A 15179-nucleotide genomic window follows, 5' to 3' on the forward strand; every position below is an offset into this window, starting at 1 on the left:
TTAATTTAAAATAACAGATGAAAGTTGAGGGACAGTTTTAACAATTCACCCTATCAATTAATTTGCAATTTTTACAAAAAATATCATTTATTTAATAAAAAAAAAAAAAAAAAAGAGAAGAGTTGAGCAAGCATGGGCAATATTCATATTTTTGTTGCTCTCACAGAGTTGTTCAACAATTTGAATTTGTACACATCACATATAGTTTGTTACACGTGCCTGAAACAAAGTTGAGATTCCAGTGATGTTTCAAAGTTCAAACTTTGAACACTTGACAGACAAAGAAGTCGCTATGAAAAGTGCAAACCCCCAAAAGATGTGAGTGTGTTTTACTTTTGGTAAATAGATCAGAGGTAGCTGAAGCTAATAATATCACAAGATTCACGTGCTTAATGGAGTGTTTGGATGGATGGTTACTAACAAAATGACATGAAAACGAAAGCCAATTCTTTTATTTAATGTGCGTTTGTCTCTTTGATAGATAGAGTTCAGTTAGTAATGGAATGAAGGGTGTGAAAAAAAAGTAGTAGTGGGTGTTGGTTAAGTAATAATTAGACATACGTAGGTAAATGACACAGCCAAAAGAGAAGACCAAATGTAATTATCACTCAAAAGGCAGTAATAATAATAATATGAACATTAAGAATAGGTTTAATTACTTTGTTGGTCCGAGTCACAAAAAAAATTACTTTGTTGGTCCTTATAGTTTTGTGAAATTTTTAATTAGATTTGTATACTTTTTTTTCTTTTTAATTGGATCATTGCACTATTTTTTTTTTCAATTAGGTCATTTTTAGCAGTAATTACCTTAATTTTATAGGGATCTAACTAAAAAAAAATTGGTGTAAAAACCCAAATAAAAGAAAAAAAAAATGTAGGGACTCAATTAAAAAAAATTTGATACAAAGACTCAATTAAAAAAAAAATATAGAGACCTAATTAAAAATTTCGTGAAACTATAGAAACCAACAGAATAATTAAACCTTAAGAATAACATCAATGAATCATAAAACATCGCTTACTTATATTTCAGGAATTTGGTCTAAATAGTTTTACAATTATGTAATCAATTTTTTTTAGTTAATATCAACTAATTTATTTTGTTTATTTTAAATTATAAATATTCAACCTTAAATTCTAACTTATAAATCTGAATACTAAAATTGACTAATATTAATTAACTAAAAGTTAATTTTATATATATATATATATATATATTACAATATTTGTTAGTTTTGCAGGCTAACAACAAAATTCAATTTAAAAGTTTGTCATTAATTAATGAGTTATTGCAGTCTGCATGCAATAGGTGGGTTCGAATTCGATAGTTATTTAAGCAGACTAATGAGTTAACCATTATACCAACGCAACTTAATTTTGTTATATTCTTATTCCTTTTTTTTTTTTTGGTCAAGGTTATATTCTTATTCCTTAAATTTTAATTTCAGCTCCATTGGGCTGCCTTGATCCTTGTCCTCATAATCATGACCACAACTAAAGGGGAAAAAAAAAATCAAAAGCAAGTAATATTCACATAACTTTTTTCAGGAAGAAAACTAAGAACAACTATTACAAAAGAAGTCATTATTATCTAAAACTGAAAAAAGAAAAGAATCAAACAATCATCTTAAAAACACACTTCAATATGTCCATATTAATTATGCAACAAAAAAATAATCATATATAGGGGAGGAAGATATGTATGACATATATATGAAAATGATGTGGACGGATACCCTCAACGAAACAATCAACAAATTAAATTAAATTAAATTAAACTGAGATTAATATTATTTATATATATGATCTGTTTTGAAAGGTACCCTAAAATAAAAGCAAATTAATTATGCTTAAATAGTTGTGATTCCATATAGTATAATTTTTCTGACCAAAATTAGTTGCATCCGTCCATTTGAACATATAAATTTTCTGCACATTAGAACAACAAAGCAACAAACAAAAAGCCTGGAAGGATTTAAAATTTTTTTAAAGCAGTTTCTGATAAGATATAAACCACCATTTCATTTATATTAGATGATTTTGTCATAAAATATTCAATATAGCTGGAAGAAATTAAAGGGCACAGCTTAAAATGTATATTTAAAAGAACTGCAGAAATTTCAGTATCAAGTGAATAGGAATAAACTCACATTAGAAAAAATTGGCTTTTCAATTTGTTTCTTATCCTGCATAAATCACCATACCAATAATTACTTCTTTTTTTTCTTTTAATTTTTATTTTTCTAAAACCCTAATCTGTATGTATAAGTTGGGGTCACCAGTAGAACAATTAAAAAATTGTTTATAAGTCTTATTATTTGCTTGAATGTTAATATATGGTATAATTCTTTTTTTTATCGATTAATTACATTTATTATTTTATGAAAATGAAAATTTTGTAAGAATATTTTATTGAATGGTAATGCAATATATATATAAAAGACTTAATTATTATGATAGTTCTTATAATTTTATTAAATTTATAATTAGATTTTTATATTTTTTAATTAAATTTTTACACATTTTTATAATTTTGTAATTAAGCTCTTAATAGTGTAAGAAATATTAAAATTAATAAAATATTTTTTTAAAAATTAAAAGTATTCACAATTAAGAATCATATTAGATCTTTAATCACATATTTTTTATAAAAAATATTCAGTTAATTTTAATAAAAATCGAGTATAGATGTCTAATTAAAAAAAATTATAAAAATTTAATTATAAATTTAATAAAATTATAAAACGAACCGAATAATAAAATCTAAATATAAAGAGAGCTGAAAAACAAGTGGTTGATGAGGAGTATTATATATAGATACATAGCTCTAGCTAGCATTCCAAAACATAAAATCTACCTACAACATCACATAGGTGACTCTTGAGTCTTGATCTTTGGCACAGCACATCCATCTGTATCAAAATTATTAATTATTAAAATTAAAATAATAAATTATTTATTAGTAAAATAATAATAAATTATCAAGAAATACGGAAGATAGCGACGACAAATTGTTTGCGGTTTTTCTATCTATTATAATTTATTAAAATAGTTGCGATTAGCATTCAATCTATTCATTGTGACACAAAATACTTAGTTTACGACAATTCTGCTAGCGGTTGCTGAAAATCGGCGCAAAATGTCATCCTCGCACCCTTATGCGTTGTAGTTACTGTTTCGCTGGCAAGCTATTTAGCGATAGTTTAAAATCGCTGCAAATTGGCAATTAAACTGCCGCTATCTTTCGAATGTCCTGTAGTGTAGGTACAGGTTCATTTCTTATATCTTAGTCTATTTACCTAAGGTTTAGTTTGATAAAATACTTTTTAAAAATTATAATATTTATATTTGATAAATTAAATTAAAAATAATTTTTAATAAGTATAAATAATAAATTAATAAATATATATAATAAAATAATTTTTAAAATTTAAAAATATAATAATAGACATTAATATTATAATTAAATTTAAATATTAATTAACGTATGAAATGATATTAGATTTTTTAATTTTGATAAGTACAAATTATTTTTTAAAAAAAATTTATAGATACTTTTAAAAACTCTCCTAATTTTTAAAAATTATAAATATAAATACATAAATTTTTTAATTTACCAAATATAAAAAGAGGTATTTATATTTTTGAAAAGTACAAATAATTTTTCAAAAAGCTTTATTAAACGAAGACTAAATCTAACTCTCTGTGTTATTGTTCATTATGCTAGTTCACTATACTATATAATATTATAGATTATTAGATTAGGCCATTCAATTAGTTACTCCACTTTAATTAGTGGTTTAGATTCAGCTATCTTTACTGAAGGATCCAAAGTCAATAAGAAGAAATAATGGACATATAATTGAGAGAAAAGTATATATTTAATATTTCCAACATTTGTTTAAATTTTTTTAATTTCTGCACTAAAAAATTTAAAATGTTCAAATTTTGCTTCCAATTTGTTTTAATTTATCATTTAACTTAAATTATCAAAAGCTAACAGTTGATCAAAATAACAAAATTTTTCCAAATATCTATTTTTTTATATATTTATTCATTGTTGACTAGTTCATAGTCGTAAGTTCACATTAGTATTGATTATTGACAATTTTAATGAAAATATAATTTAAATTAAAATTAAACAATTTAAAAATACAAAAAAAACTAAAATATTTTGAATTTGAAAAACAAAATGAAAATTTTGAGTAAAATAGAAAATACAAAAATATTATGTACAAATATTGTTTCCCATAATTAAAAAAATAAAATGATCACATACAACAATTCAAGTCATTATGGATTAGTACATATTTATAATATAATTTTTTCCACCAGTCAAGAGGATTATTATATATCCATCCTTATGCTACTTGATGAAAAAAATATAAAGTCTATAGATCTGATGATCTGAGCAACCAAGGGATAAGAACATTTTCTATCATATCCATTATTCCACACCATAAACTGAAAATTGCAAGTGGAAATTAATTATATATATTATATCTTTCAAGTGATCAAAGTAAGTTTGTTACATGCATTCATAACTGTATATATAACTTGATGAAAAATTAATTAAAGGAAAAAAGAAGTGAAAAGAACAAAAATATTTGATAACAAAAAATATTAACCATAATAATTAGAACTTATTTTTTTAATATTTATTAATTATTATATTAATTAATAAATATTAAATACGATACATTTTAATTTTTTTTAATAATCTAATAATATATTTTAGGTTACATTTTTAAATATTTATAATAAAAAATAATAAATTCTAATTATATTGCTCAGCGCCATTAACATATGGGTCTTTAATTTTTTATAGTAGATAGTATCTACCTCCTTTTTAGCCCCACTACGTGCTGCCTTTAATTGGTTTATTTTATCACAGTTGCGTCGTGATTGTGCCATTATTGTTACAATATGCCAGCCATGGAATATATTAACCGTGAGGGGGAAAAAAAATTATTCTAAAAGACCGTTAAGAGGATTTAATTATTAAAAATAATTTTAATATTAAAATTATTAAAAAAGATTAAATTTTTTTATAATATTTAAAAAAAGAAATATATTTTTTTATAAAAAGATAAATATATTTTTAATTATTATTTATTTATTTTTTATAATTTTTATATTGATAAATTTTATTTTTCTTAAAATTTTAATAATTTTTATTAATTATTTATTTATTTTTATTTATATTTTTTTATTTTTGTGATCTTTACCCAACAGAAAAAGGATAAAAGATTAGAAAAGTAAAAATAAATAAATAAATAAATAAAATTTACTAAAATTTTAGAAAAAAATTGTTAATATAAAAATTATTAAAAAATTAAAAAATAATTAAAGATATATTTGTCTCTTTATAAAAAGATTTGGTCTTTTTTTTTAAATATTATAAATATTATAAAAAAATTTGATTTTTGTTAATAATTTTAATATTAAAGATCTTTTTTAATAATTAAATCTCCCTAATAGTCTTTTAAAGTAATTTTTTCTAAATTTAATTAACTAATTAATTCCAAATAAATATTCATACATATCTATATAGCGTTGAGAATCAAACAGCATATATTAAAGATTATAAAAAATAATTAAATATATATTTATCTCTTTATAAAAAAAATTTATTCTTCTTTTTAAATATTATAAAAAATTTAATCTTTTTTAATAATTTTGATATTAAAAATCTTTTTTAATAATTAAATCTTTCTAAGTTCTTTAGAATAATTTTCCCAAAAAAAAAAGGTATACATGTAAGAATTACAAATGATAATCTTTATCATTGTTGTTGTTTGCCCTTCTTTCTAACAAAGAATATTCCATCTAAGTTGATTTTTAAATGCTAAAGTAAGGTATTAAACTTTTTTTAATTAAACAAATTTTAATTTTTTAATTATTATATTTAATATTTAGAGTATTTTATATGTTATTCTTTTAACTTTAATAAAAACCTAATTTTTAAAAAGCGATTGTATTTTTTATTTTATCTAAAACACATTAATATTCATCTTTCATCTGTCACTCTCATTATTGTTATTATTGTCATCTGCATATATGAATATTAGAGTAATAATTTTTGTTAGTTTAATTTTAATATATTGACAATGTAAAAATATTTGCACAATCTCTAACTACATTTGTTCTTTTTTATTATTATTTACATAATTAATATAAAATATAAGAGTGAATACTACATTCGGCCTCTCTGACAATTATCTCGAAAGAACAACGAGGCTCAAAAAAAAAAACACACACACAACCTGACCCTTGATCTTTTTTTTTTAGGACTGATTAGCCCCTATCCCAAAAAAAACAACATTGACTTTTTTTGGCACAGGAGCTAATCAGTCCTATAAAAATAAATCTCAGGGGCCGAATTGGTATTTTTTTTTTGTCAAGGGTCTCATTGTCTTTTGAGGTAATTATTAGGGACTATTTTAGATTTTTCTCAAAATATAATTATTTTTATTGATATAACATTACGTAATTAAATATATATATATATATATATAACTATTTCCATATATATATATAACTATTTTATACTCATAGTTATCAAAATTAATTCTAATATTCATATATAATATATAATTAAGAGAATCAATTAAAATTTTCAATAATGATGTGCATATAAAATATATATATATATATATATGGGAATGTGTGATTCATTAGAGTGGGAGATATTTAAATCTATTCACTAAATAAAAAACTCAAGTTATAATATTAGAAAATGAAGATTTGTTTTGTGTGACCCATATATATATATATATATGTGTGTGTGTGTGTGTTGTGGACCTTAAGCTAAATGCCTATATGTATGCCCCCAATAATAATAAATGACATTTATGCAAGGACAAGAACTTGCCGACACAGTACATTATATTATTCATGTCCTTGACCAAAACTTTACTTTTAAGATAGTCCAAGGTCTAGAAAAATATACATACTTGTATACCAAAAATAATATACCCTACTTATATCAATTATGATTATCATTTATTTTTTATTTATTTTATCCCTTTTATTATTGAGAATTAGTGTTTAAACTTTAAACTAGTCACCAATTGTTAATATCATCAGAAACTATTTATTCTAATATTTACAATTTTGTTTTAAATATTCTAATATTTAGTTGTATTTAATTTTGTCTTTAATATTTTTTATTTGTGTTAAAATTACTCCGATACATTAAATTTATATAAAATGTTAGAAACAAAATAAAAAATGTTTAGAAATAGTTTTAGCTAGCACAAATAAAAAACGTTAAGAATAAAATTAAATAAAAAAAACATTAAAAATAAAATTAATTAAACATTAAAAATATTTTTAAAAAATCATAAATATTAAAAACAAAAAATATACTTCCCCCTATTTTATATATAACGTGTTTCTCACTCTTCCCCTGTTAATTAGGTGTGGCTGGAATCTAAATTATAAAATGTGATTCAACTCTTTAATTAGTGTACTATTAGTTTCTCATTTCAAAACTCTTAATTAGTTTATTTGTACGAACCTGGACCTCTCTAATTAAGCATGGCTCCTATCCTATATATGTTATAGGTTGAATTAACCCATGTGTGATAAAGAAAAAAATTTATAAGGATCTTATATTCTTATGTGGTTTTATGTGTTATACTTGAGTAATTAGCATGTGCTTTATTTTAAATTTTATACAATAAATAATAAATCTTTAATTTTAAATTATAAATTATAAATTATAAACCATAATTTAAGAAAAAAATTTAGAATTAAAAAATAAAAAATAACTAATATTGACTACCTAAAAATTAATTCTCTATATTTTTTTAATTTTAAATTATAAATTTTAAATTATAATTTTAAATATTAAATATTAAATTCTCAAAAAAGTGAGGATTAAACAAATAATTTTATAATAAAAAAATGTTAGTAAATATTGAATACTCAGTGATGAGTTTGGAAAACTCTAAATTAATATGTGTGATGACTAAACATTATTAAAATTAATTAATTGCAAAATTATTTAATCTGAATTTTTATTCAATACATTGATGATTATAATTTTGCTGCAGGTTTAATCATGGGCCGGAAACAAATGTATTGTGCTAAGCCCAATTTACACTCAGCCTTGGTTTTAATAACAAAAATAAATGTGGCTGTTTTAATGTTACTTGGGCCCAAATAATTTTCTGATCTAAGCCCAAGTGGGTTACATGCTTTCCACTTGCTTTATGCATGTTCCAAATTTTATCAGGAAAGCAAATGTTATTAATGGGCCAAGATCAAATATTGTTGCTACCAAGCCCAATGTTGATTCGAATCCATGAAGCAAATGAAATGCCTAAATGCTTCCAACGGATTCCACTTCATTATTTTGAAGGATTTCAAATTTAATTAATACATTGGAAACATAAAAAAAAGAGAGAAGATTGATTTGATGGCTATTATGACACTACACGCTACTCAACAAAGGGAAGTGGGAAACTTGAATTAACTTTTACATTCTCTCTCTTTGTTCATTGATTATTATTCAAACCCATTGAATATTTTCTCTTTCTTCTCTCTCACAACTCTTTCTCTCTTCAGTCTTTACTCAGAAAATATTGGCAGCCATGGAAGCAAAAGTAAGCTACCGAGATGAAGAGAAAGCAAGCCTAAAGACCATCACAATGATGGCAAGAAAACATACTAAAATAAAAATGAGCTGTGGCTAAGATATTCACCAAATGTGGTTAGATTTGGTGAGGTTATCTTGAGTCTTTCATGCTCAAAATAGAAGAAGAAGATTCGGCCAGCTGGAGGAGATTCTTGAAGCATGGCTTGTCTTCGATTCTGCTCAACCACCACAGGAAGTAGCTAGAGTGGCGAAGTGATGGTTGGAGGCAGAGATTGAAGCAGATGAAGTCATCATCATCATGAAGCATCAAGGGCCAGAATTCCATCTTGGAGAGCAAGCCAAGGATGGAGAGCTCGGATTGATGAAGGGTGATGATCAAGAAAGGACTAGAGGTAATTGCATGTTGGTTAATGCATGGTTATCTCTTCTCTCTCTATGTGGCCGAACCGGTTTTGTTGAAGGAAGAAGAAGTTGGTTCAGTTTTGGCTTCAATAAGTGGAGGCTCCCCTCTTCTATATTAAGGGTGGACAGCCACTGTTTGAAGCAAGGAGAAAAATTGAGAGTGCAAGGCACAGAGTTCTCAGAGCTACCTGAGCTAACAGTTTTCTCTTCTCCTTCAATGTATTCTGTTTAATATTTTTCTGTTTAATTTTGTCATGTCTTGAGTCTCATGGTAAAAGGCAAACAGTGAGGTTTGTAATGAAAAAGCCATAGAGCGGAAAAAGGCAGAGAGTGCAAAATTAAAAGAAAAAGCCATAGATGTCTTAGAGTTCCTTTGTACATCTGTGTTGTGTTTCATGATTCTGTGGGAATCCCCTTGTAAGTTGGGTTAGCACTTTACAAGTTGTAATCTGTTTGATTATAGTGAAATTCCATCATTGTTGTGATGGAGACTGGATGTAGGCTGCACTGCACTTAGCAGCCGAACCAGGATATATCTTGGTGTAATTTTCTTCCTCTCCTACTCCATTTCTGTTTTCTATTGCACAGGAGCAAAAACCGAAAATGTCTCGTGCCAAGTGACGAGACAAAATGAAAATGTCTCGTGGCTAGGGACGAGCTAAAAACAGAAAAGTCTCCTCTGAATCCAGCAAGTGTTAGCAAGCGAAAAAGTGGCTAAGATTCAACCCCCCCCCTTCTCTTAGCCACTGAAACCATCAATTGGTATCAGAGCTTGGTCTCAAAGAGATCAAGCTTTGCAGCTTGGAGTAAAGATCCTCATGGCAGAAAACAGTGGCGCAAATGTGGTGTCTTATAATCTAACTGAAGGACAATCAAGCAACAGACCCCCTCTTTTCAATGGGAAAAACTATACCTATTGGAAGGAGAGGATGAAGATATTCGTACAAGCAGTGGATTACAGACTTTGGAAGATTATCCTCGAAGGGCCTAAATTTCCAACTACCACAAGTGCAGAAGGAGTTGTTTCTATCAAACCAGAAGCAAGATGGACCGAGGAAGATAGGAAGAAGGTGGAGTTAAATGCCAAGGCAATAAATCTGCTCAATTGTGCTATCAGCTTTGAGGAGTACCGACGGGTATCAAGATGCACAACGGCAAAGGAAATCTGGGACAAATTGCAAATCACCCATGAAGGAACCACCATTGTCAAGAAGACTCGGGCAGATATGCTAAACAGAGAATATGAAACGTTTGCAATGAAGGAAGGAGAGTCCATTGATGAACTCTTTGAACGTTTCAATGCTATCATTGTTGGCTTAGATGCTCTGGGAATTACACATTCTGATTCTGTGCTAGTGAGAAGAGTGTTGAGATGTCTCACAAAAGAGTGGGAGACTAAAGCTTTAATTATTTCTGAGAGTAGTAGCCTAGACTCCATAACACTTGATGATTTGAGAGGAAATCTTCTTGCTTTTGAAAATACCTATTTGAAAAAAGATACAAAAAAGAAAGGAATTGCATTTTCTTCTGTGACTAACCCCCTGGATGATGAATCCAGTGATAACTCTTCTGAAAATGAGTTTGTTTTATTTGCAAAAAAATTCAGGAAAATGGCTAAGCTCAGAGGCAAAGGCAGCAGCACAAGGAAAGTGAAGAAAGACCTCAGCAAGGTAACTTGCTACAATTGCAAGGAAATGGGGCATTTCAAATCTGATTGTCCCAAGCTGAAGAAGGAGGAAAAGCCAAAAAGAGGAAAGAAGAAAGGACTGATGGCCACATGGGAAGACTTGGAGAATGATTCTGATGATGATGATGAAGAAACCGAGACCAAGTCACAAACATGTCTCATGGCAGACCACATAGATCAGGTAGTCTTTCATAACCCTAACACTGAAGATCTCCATCTTATGATAGACCACCTTTCTGAAAAAATAAGATGTTTTCTGCTGGAAAATCAAGAACTTGAACAGCAAATTACCATTCTTAAGGCCGAAAACAGTTTTCTAAAAGAAAAAGTGAGAGAGGCCGAAACTGCTTGTGATCTTGTTGAAGAAAATAAGCAGTTAAGAGCCCAAGTTAGGAGCTGTGAAAGTAACCATTGTGTTCTTGCATATGTGGACTGTTTTAAACAAAATGAAGAGTTGCTTAAAAAGGTTAAAAGACTTGAGGAAGACTTAGCCAAATTTACACAAAGTTCTGAAAGTTTAAATCACATCTTGGCTAGTCAAAAACCTCTTTATGATAAGGCTGGGTTGGGGTTTCATAAATCTGAAAATTCACATTTTGAAAATATTGCTTCATCTTCTAATGACATAAGATTTCAAGATCCCACCTACTTTAACAAAAAGGCAACTCCAAGATTTTGTAGACTATGCAATCGGAATGGACACTTTCCCATTCAATGCTTTTTCGGTGAAAGAATGGTTGGTAACAAGGTTTATAAAATTGTTTTTGATTACAATGGCTTAGGACATAGAAGATGGTTTAACGTAAAAGGATCCAAAAAGATTTGGATACCTAAGGTTACTTAAGCATTGTTTTGTAGGTGTGCCTAGCATCCCAAAGGAAAGAAAATGTGTGGTATATGGACAGCGGATGCTCTAGGCATATGACCGGAAAGGCAACCTTCTTCATAAAGCTTGATGACTATGATGGAGGACTTGTCACTTTCGGTGATGATGCAAAAGGAAAAATTGTGGCTGTTGGGAAAGTTGGTAAAAACTTTTCTTCTTGTATAAATGATGTTCTCCTTGTACATGGCTTGAAACATAATTTGCTTAGTGTTAGTCAACTTTGTGATTTGGGTTTTGAAGTTATCTTTAAGAAATCTGTTTGTTTAGTTGTGTGTGAAAAAACTGGGAATGTTCTTCTTGAAGCTAAAAGATGTAACAATGTGTATGGATTAACTCTTGAGGATTTAAAGGAACAAAATGTAACATGCTTCACATCTTTTGAATCTGAAAAATGGCTTTGGCATAGAAAGTTGGGACATGCTAGCATGTATCAAATTTCTAAGTTAGTCAAAAGAAATTTGGTTAGAGGAATCCCAAACATCAAGTTTGATAAGGATCTTACTTGTGACGCTTGTCAATTAGGCAAACAAGTAAAATCCTCTTTTAAATCAAAAGATGGAATCTCAACCAAAAGGCCATTGGAAATGTTACATATTGATCTTTTTGGTCCTACTAGAACTCAAAGCTTAGGAGGTAAACATTATGGTCTTGTGGTGGTAGATGATTATTCTAGATTTGGTTGGGTACTTTTCCTTGCTCATAAGAATGATGCTTTTCATGCTTTTTCCACCCTTTGTAAGAAAATTCAAAATGAAAAGGATTTGAAAATTGCCCATTTAAGAAGTGATCATGGAAGAGAATTTGAAAATCAAGATTTTGAAAAATTCTGTGATGACTTAGGGATTTCTCATAACTTTTCATGTCCTAGAACCCCCCAACAAAATGGGGTAGTTGAAAGAAGGAATAGAAGCCTTCAAGAAATGACTAGGGCTATGTTATGTGAGAGTGAAATTCCTAAATTCCTATGGGCTGAGGCTGTGAACACAGCATGTTATATTTTGAATAGAACAATCATTAGAAAAGGGTTAAAGAAAACACCTTATGAGTTATGGAAAGGAACCCCTCCAAATCTTAAGTACTTTCATATTTTTGGATGCAAATGCTTTGTGCTTAATAATAAAGAAAACCTTGGAAAATTTGATCCAAAATCATATGAAGGAATGTTTGTTGGATATTCCACCACAAGCAAGGCCTATAGAGTTTATCTCAAGGAGCATAGGACAATAGAGGAATCCATACATGTTACTTTTTGTGATTCTAACTTAGTTCCCAGTATTGTGAAGGATATTGATTCAGATTGTGAAGAGGCTGCAACAAGTAAAGAAAATCCCAAATCTGTACAAAATGAAGAATCTGTCAGCCCGGTTTTATCTCGTCAGATTGTAGGAGAAACTTCCAATTTATCTCCTGAGCAGACACGAGAAACTGAAACAGTGAGACCACCAGAAGTTCATCAAAGTTCAACACCTGGCCGAAAACCTAGAGAATGGAAGTCTATGAGGGGTTATCCTCATGACTTCATCATTGGTGATCCCTCTCATGGTGTAACAACAAGATCCTCCACCAAAAGGCAAACCGAACCTAGCAACTTAGCTCTCTTGTCACAAATGGAGCCCAACAATGTCAAACAAGCTCTTGAAGATCCATCATGGGTCAAAGCCATGCAAGAGGAGCTAGCTCAATTTGACAAGAATGAGGTTTGGACATTAGTACCTTATTCGGATGGTATGAAGGTAACGGGTACTAAGTGGGTCTTTAAAAATAAACTTGGTGAGGATGGACAAGTTGTTCGTAACAAGGCTAGATTAGTGGCCCAAGGTTACGATCAAGAAGAGGGTATAGATTTTGATGAGTCTTTTGCTCCGGTAGCTAGAATGGAAGCAATTCGGTTGCTTCTTGCCTATGCCGCCCATAAAGGTTTCAAAATGTTTCAAATGGATGTTAAGTGTGCTTTCCTTAATGGCTTTATTGATAGAGAAGTGTATGTGGCACAACCCCCCGGTTTTGAACATAAAGAGTTTCCAAATCATGTTCTTAAATTATCTAAGGCTCTTTATGGGCTTAGACAAGCTCCAAGAGCTTGGTATGAAAGGCTTAGTGCCTTCTTGTTGGAAAATCAATTTCAAAGGGGTACCACCGACACTACTTTATTTATTAAAGCATCTAATGATGACATACTTCTTGTTCAAGTTTATGTTGATGACATTGTATTTGGATCGGCCAACATTTCCTTGTGTGAAGAGTTTGGAAAACTCATGACTAGTGAGTTTGAAATGAGTTTAATGGGAGAGCTTACCTTCTTTCTTGGCCTCCAAATTAAACAAACTCCTAGTGGTACTTTTATTTACCAAGGAAAGTATGCAAAAGAACTTATCAAAAAGTTTGGCCTAGAAAATTCCAAAGCAATGAGTACACCAATGCATCCCAACACAAAACTTGAAAAGGATGATGATGGTCAAGATGTGGATGAAACAAGGTATAGAGGAATGATAGGTTCACTCATGTACCTTACCTCCTCTAGACCAGATATTGTTCAAAGTGTGGGTGTATGTTCAAGATTTCAATCTCACCCAAAAGAATCCCATCTTACGGCTGTTAAACGCATCATTAGATACATTAAGGGAACTTGTGATTATGGCTTGTGGTATCCTAAATCTGATGAATTTTGTGCAGTAGGGTTTTGTGATGCAGATTATGCGGGAGATAGAGTGGATAGAAGAAGCACGTCAGGCATGTGTTGCTTCCTTGGAAGCTCTCTCAACATGTGGTCAAGCAAGAAACAAGCCACAGTGGCTTTATCCACCGCTGAAGCAGAATATATTTCCGCATCTGCATGTTGCACTCAATTAATTTGGTTAAAAACACAATTGGAAGATTACAAATTAAAAATCAATAGTATACCCCTATTTTGTGATAATATGAGTGCAATAAATATTTCAAAAAATCCTGTTTTGCACTCAAGAACTAAGCACATTGAGATAAAATATCATTTTATTAGGGAGCATGTGCAAAAGGGTACTATTGATATTCAATTTGTAAAATCAGAAGACCAAATTGCTGATATTTTTACAAAACCCCTCTGTGAAGACAGATTCTGCACCTTGAGAAAAAGATTGGGAATGTTTGATTTAAGTTTTATTGAAAATTTGTGAATATTTGATTCTGTTCAGTTTTGTCTCGTAGGTTTGGACGAGATAAAAAAACGCAAGCTTGATGGAGGAGCTCTGTTCAGGGGGAGGCAACACAAATTTAAATTCTTCTGGGCCCCACCTAATAAATTCTGACCCCACCATGGCAGTTTAGTTAGTTATTCCTTCCTTGAAAAAATAAAATCACAAAATTTTTTAGATTGTCTTTTCAAATCTAGTTGGAAGATACATGTTGTCAAATCATATCTTCTCCTTCCAACTAAATCCCTTGATTCAAGGAAAAACTCCCTCTTTATCACTTTTTGAAACTCCCATTTGGATAATAACCGTGCCATTATGGTCATTAACCTCCCATCATCTCTCTCCAATCCTCATTTATTGCACCTCTAACCTCCTTCCATCCTCCTCTCATTCGGCCATCACCCCTCATTCATCCACCATGAAAAAGAA

The 15179-nt window shown here is 29.2% G+C and overlaps 1 protein-coding gene across 1 annotated transcript; it reads left to right on the plus strand.

Annotated features, from left to right (window-relative positions):
• The first annotated feature begins 9825 nt into the window (after positions 1 to 9825).
• Positions 9826 to 11538, plus strand: LOC148554460 (uncharacterized). The gene has a single exon (XM_088491918.1). The coding sequence runs from the start codon at positions 9826 to 9828 to the stop codon at positions 11536 to 11538; it is 1713 nt and encodes a 570-aa protein (XP_088348044.1).
• The last annotated feature ends 3641 nt before the right edge of the window (positions 11539 to 15179 follow it).

The sequence above is a fragment of the Arachis ipaensis genome, chromosome B6 (assembly GCF_059453495.1).
Source record: "Arachis ipaensis isolate K30076 ecotype BB chromosome B6, ASM5945349v1, whole genome shotgun sequence".
In the NCBI taxonomy this organism is placed as follows: Eukaryota; Viridiplantae; Streptophyta; class Magnoliopsida; order Fabales; family Fabaceae; genus Arachis; species Arachis ipaensis.

What these genes read in the sequence shown, in the direction of transcription:
- LOC148554460 (XM_088491918.1), top strand. Translation starts at nt 9,826, where the DNA reads ATGGCAGAAAACAGTGGCGCAAATGTGGTGTCTTATAATCTAACTGAA.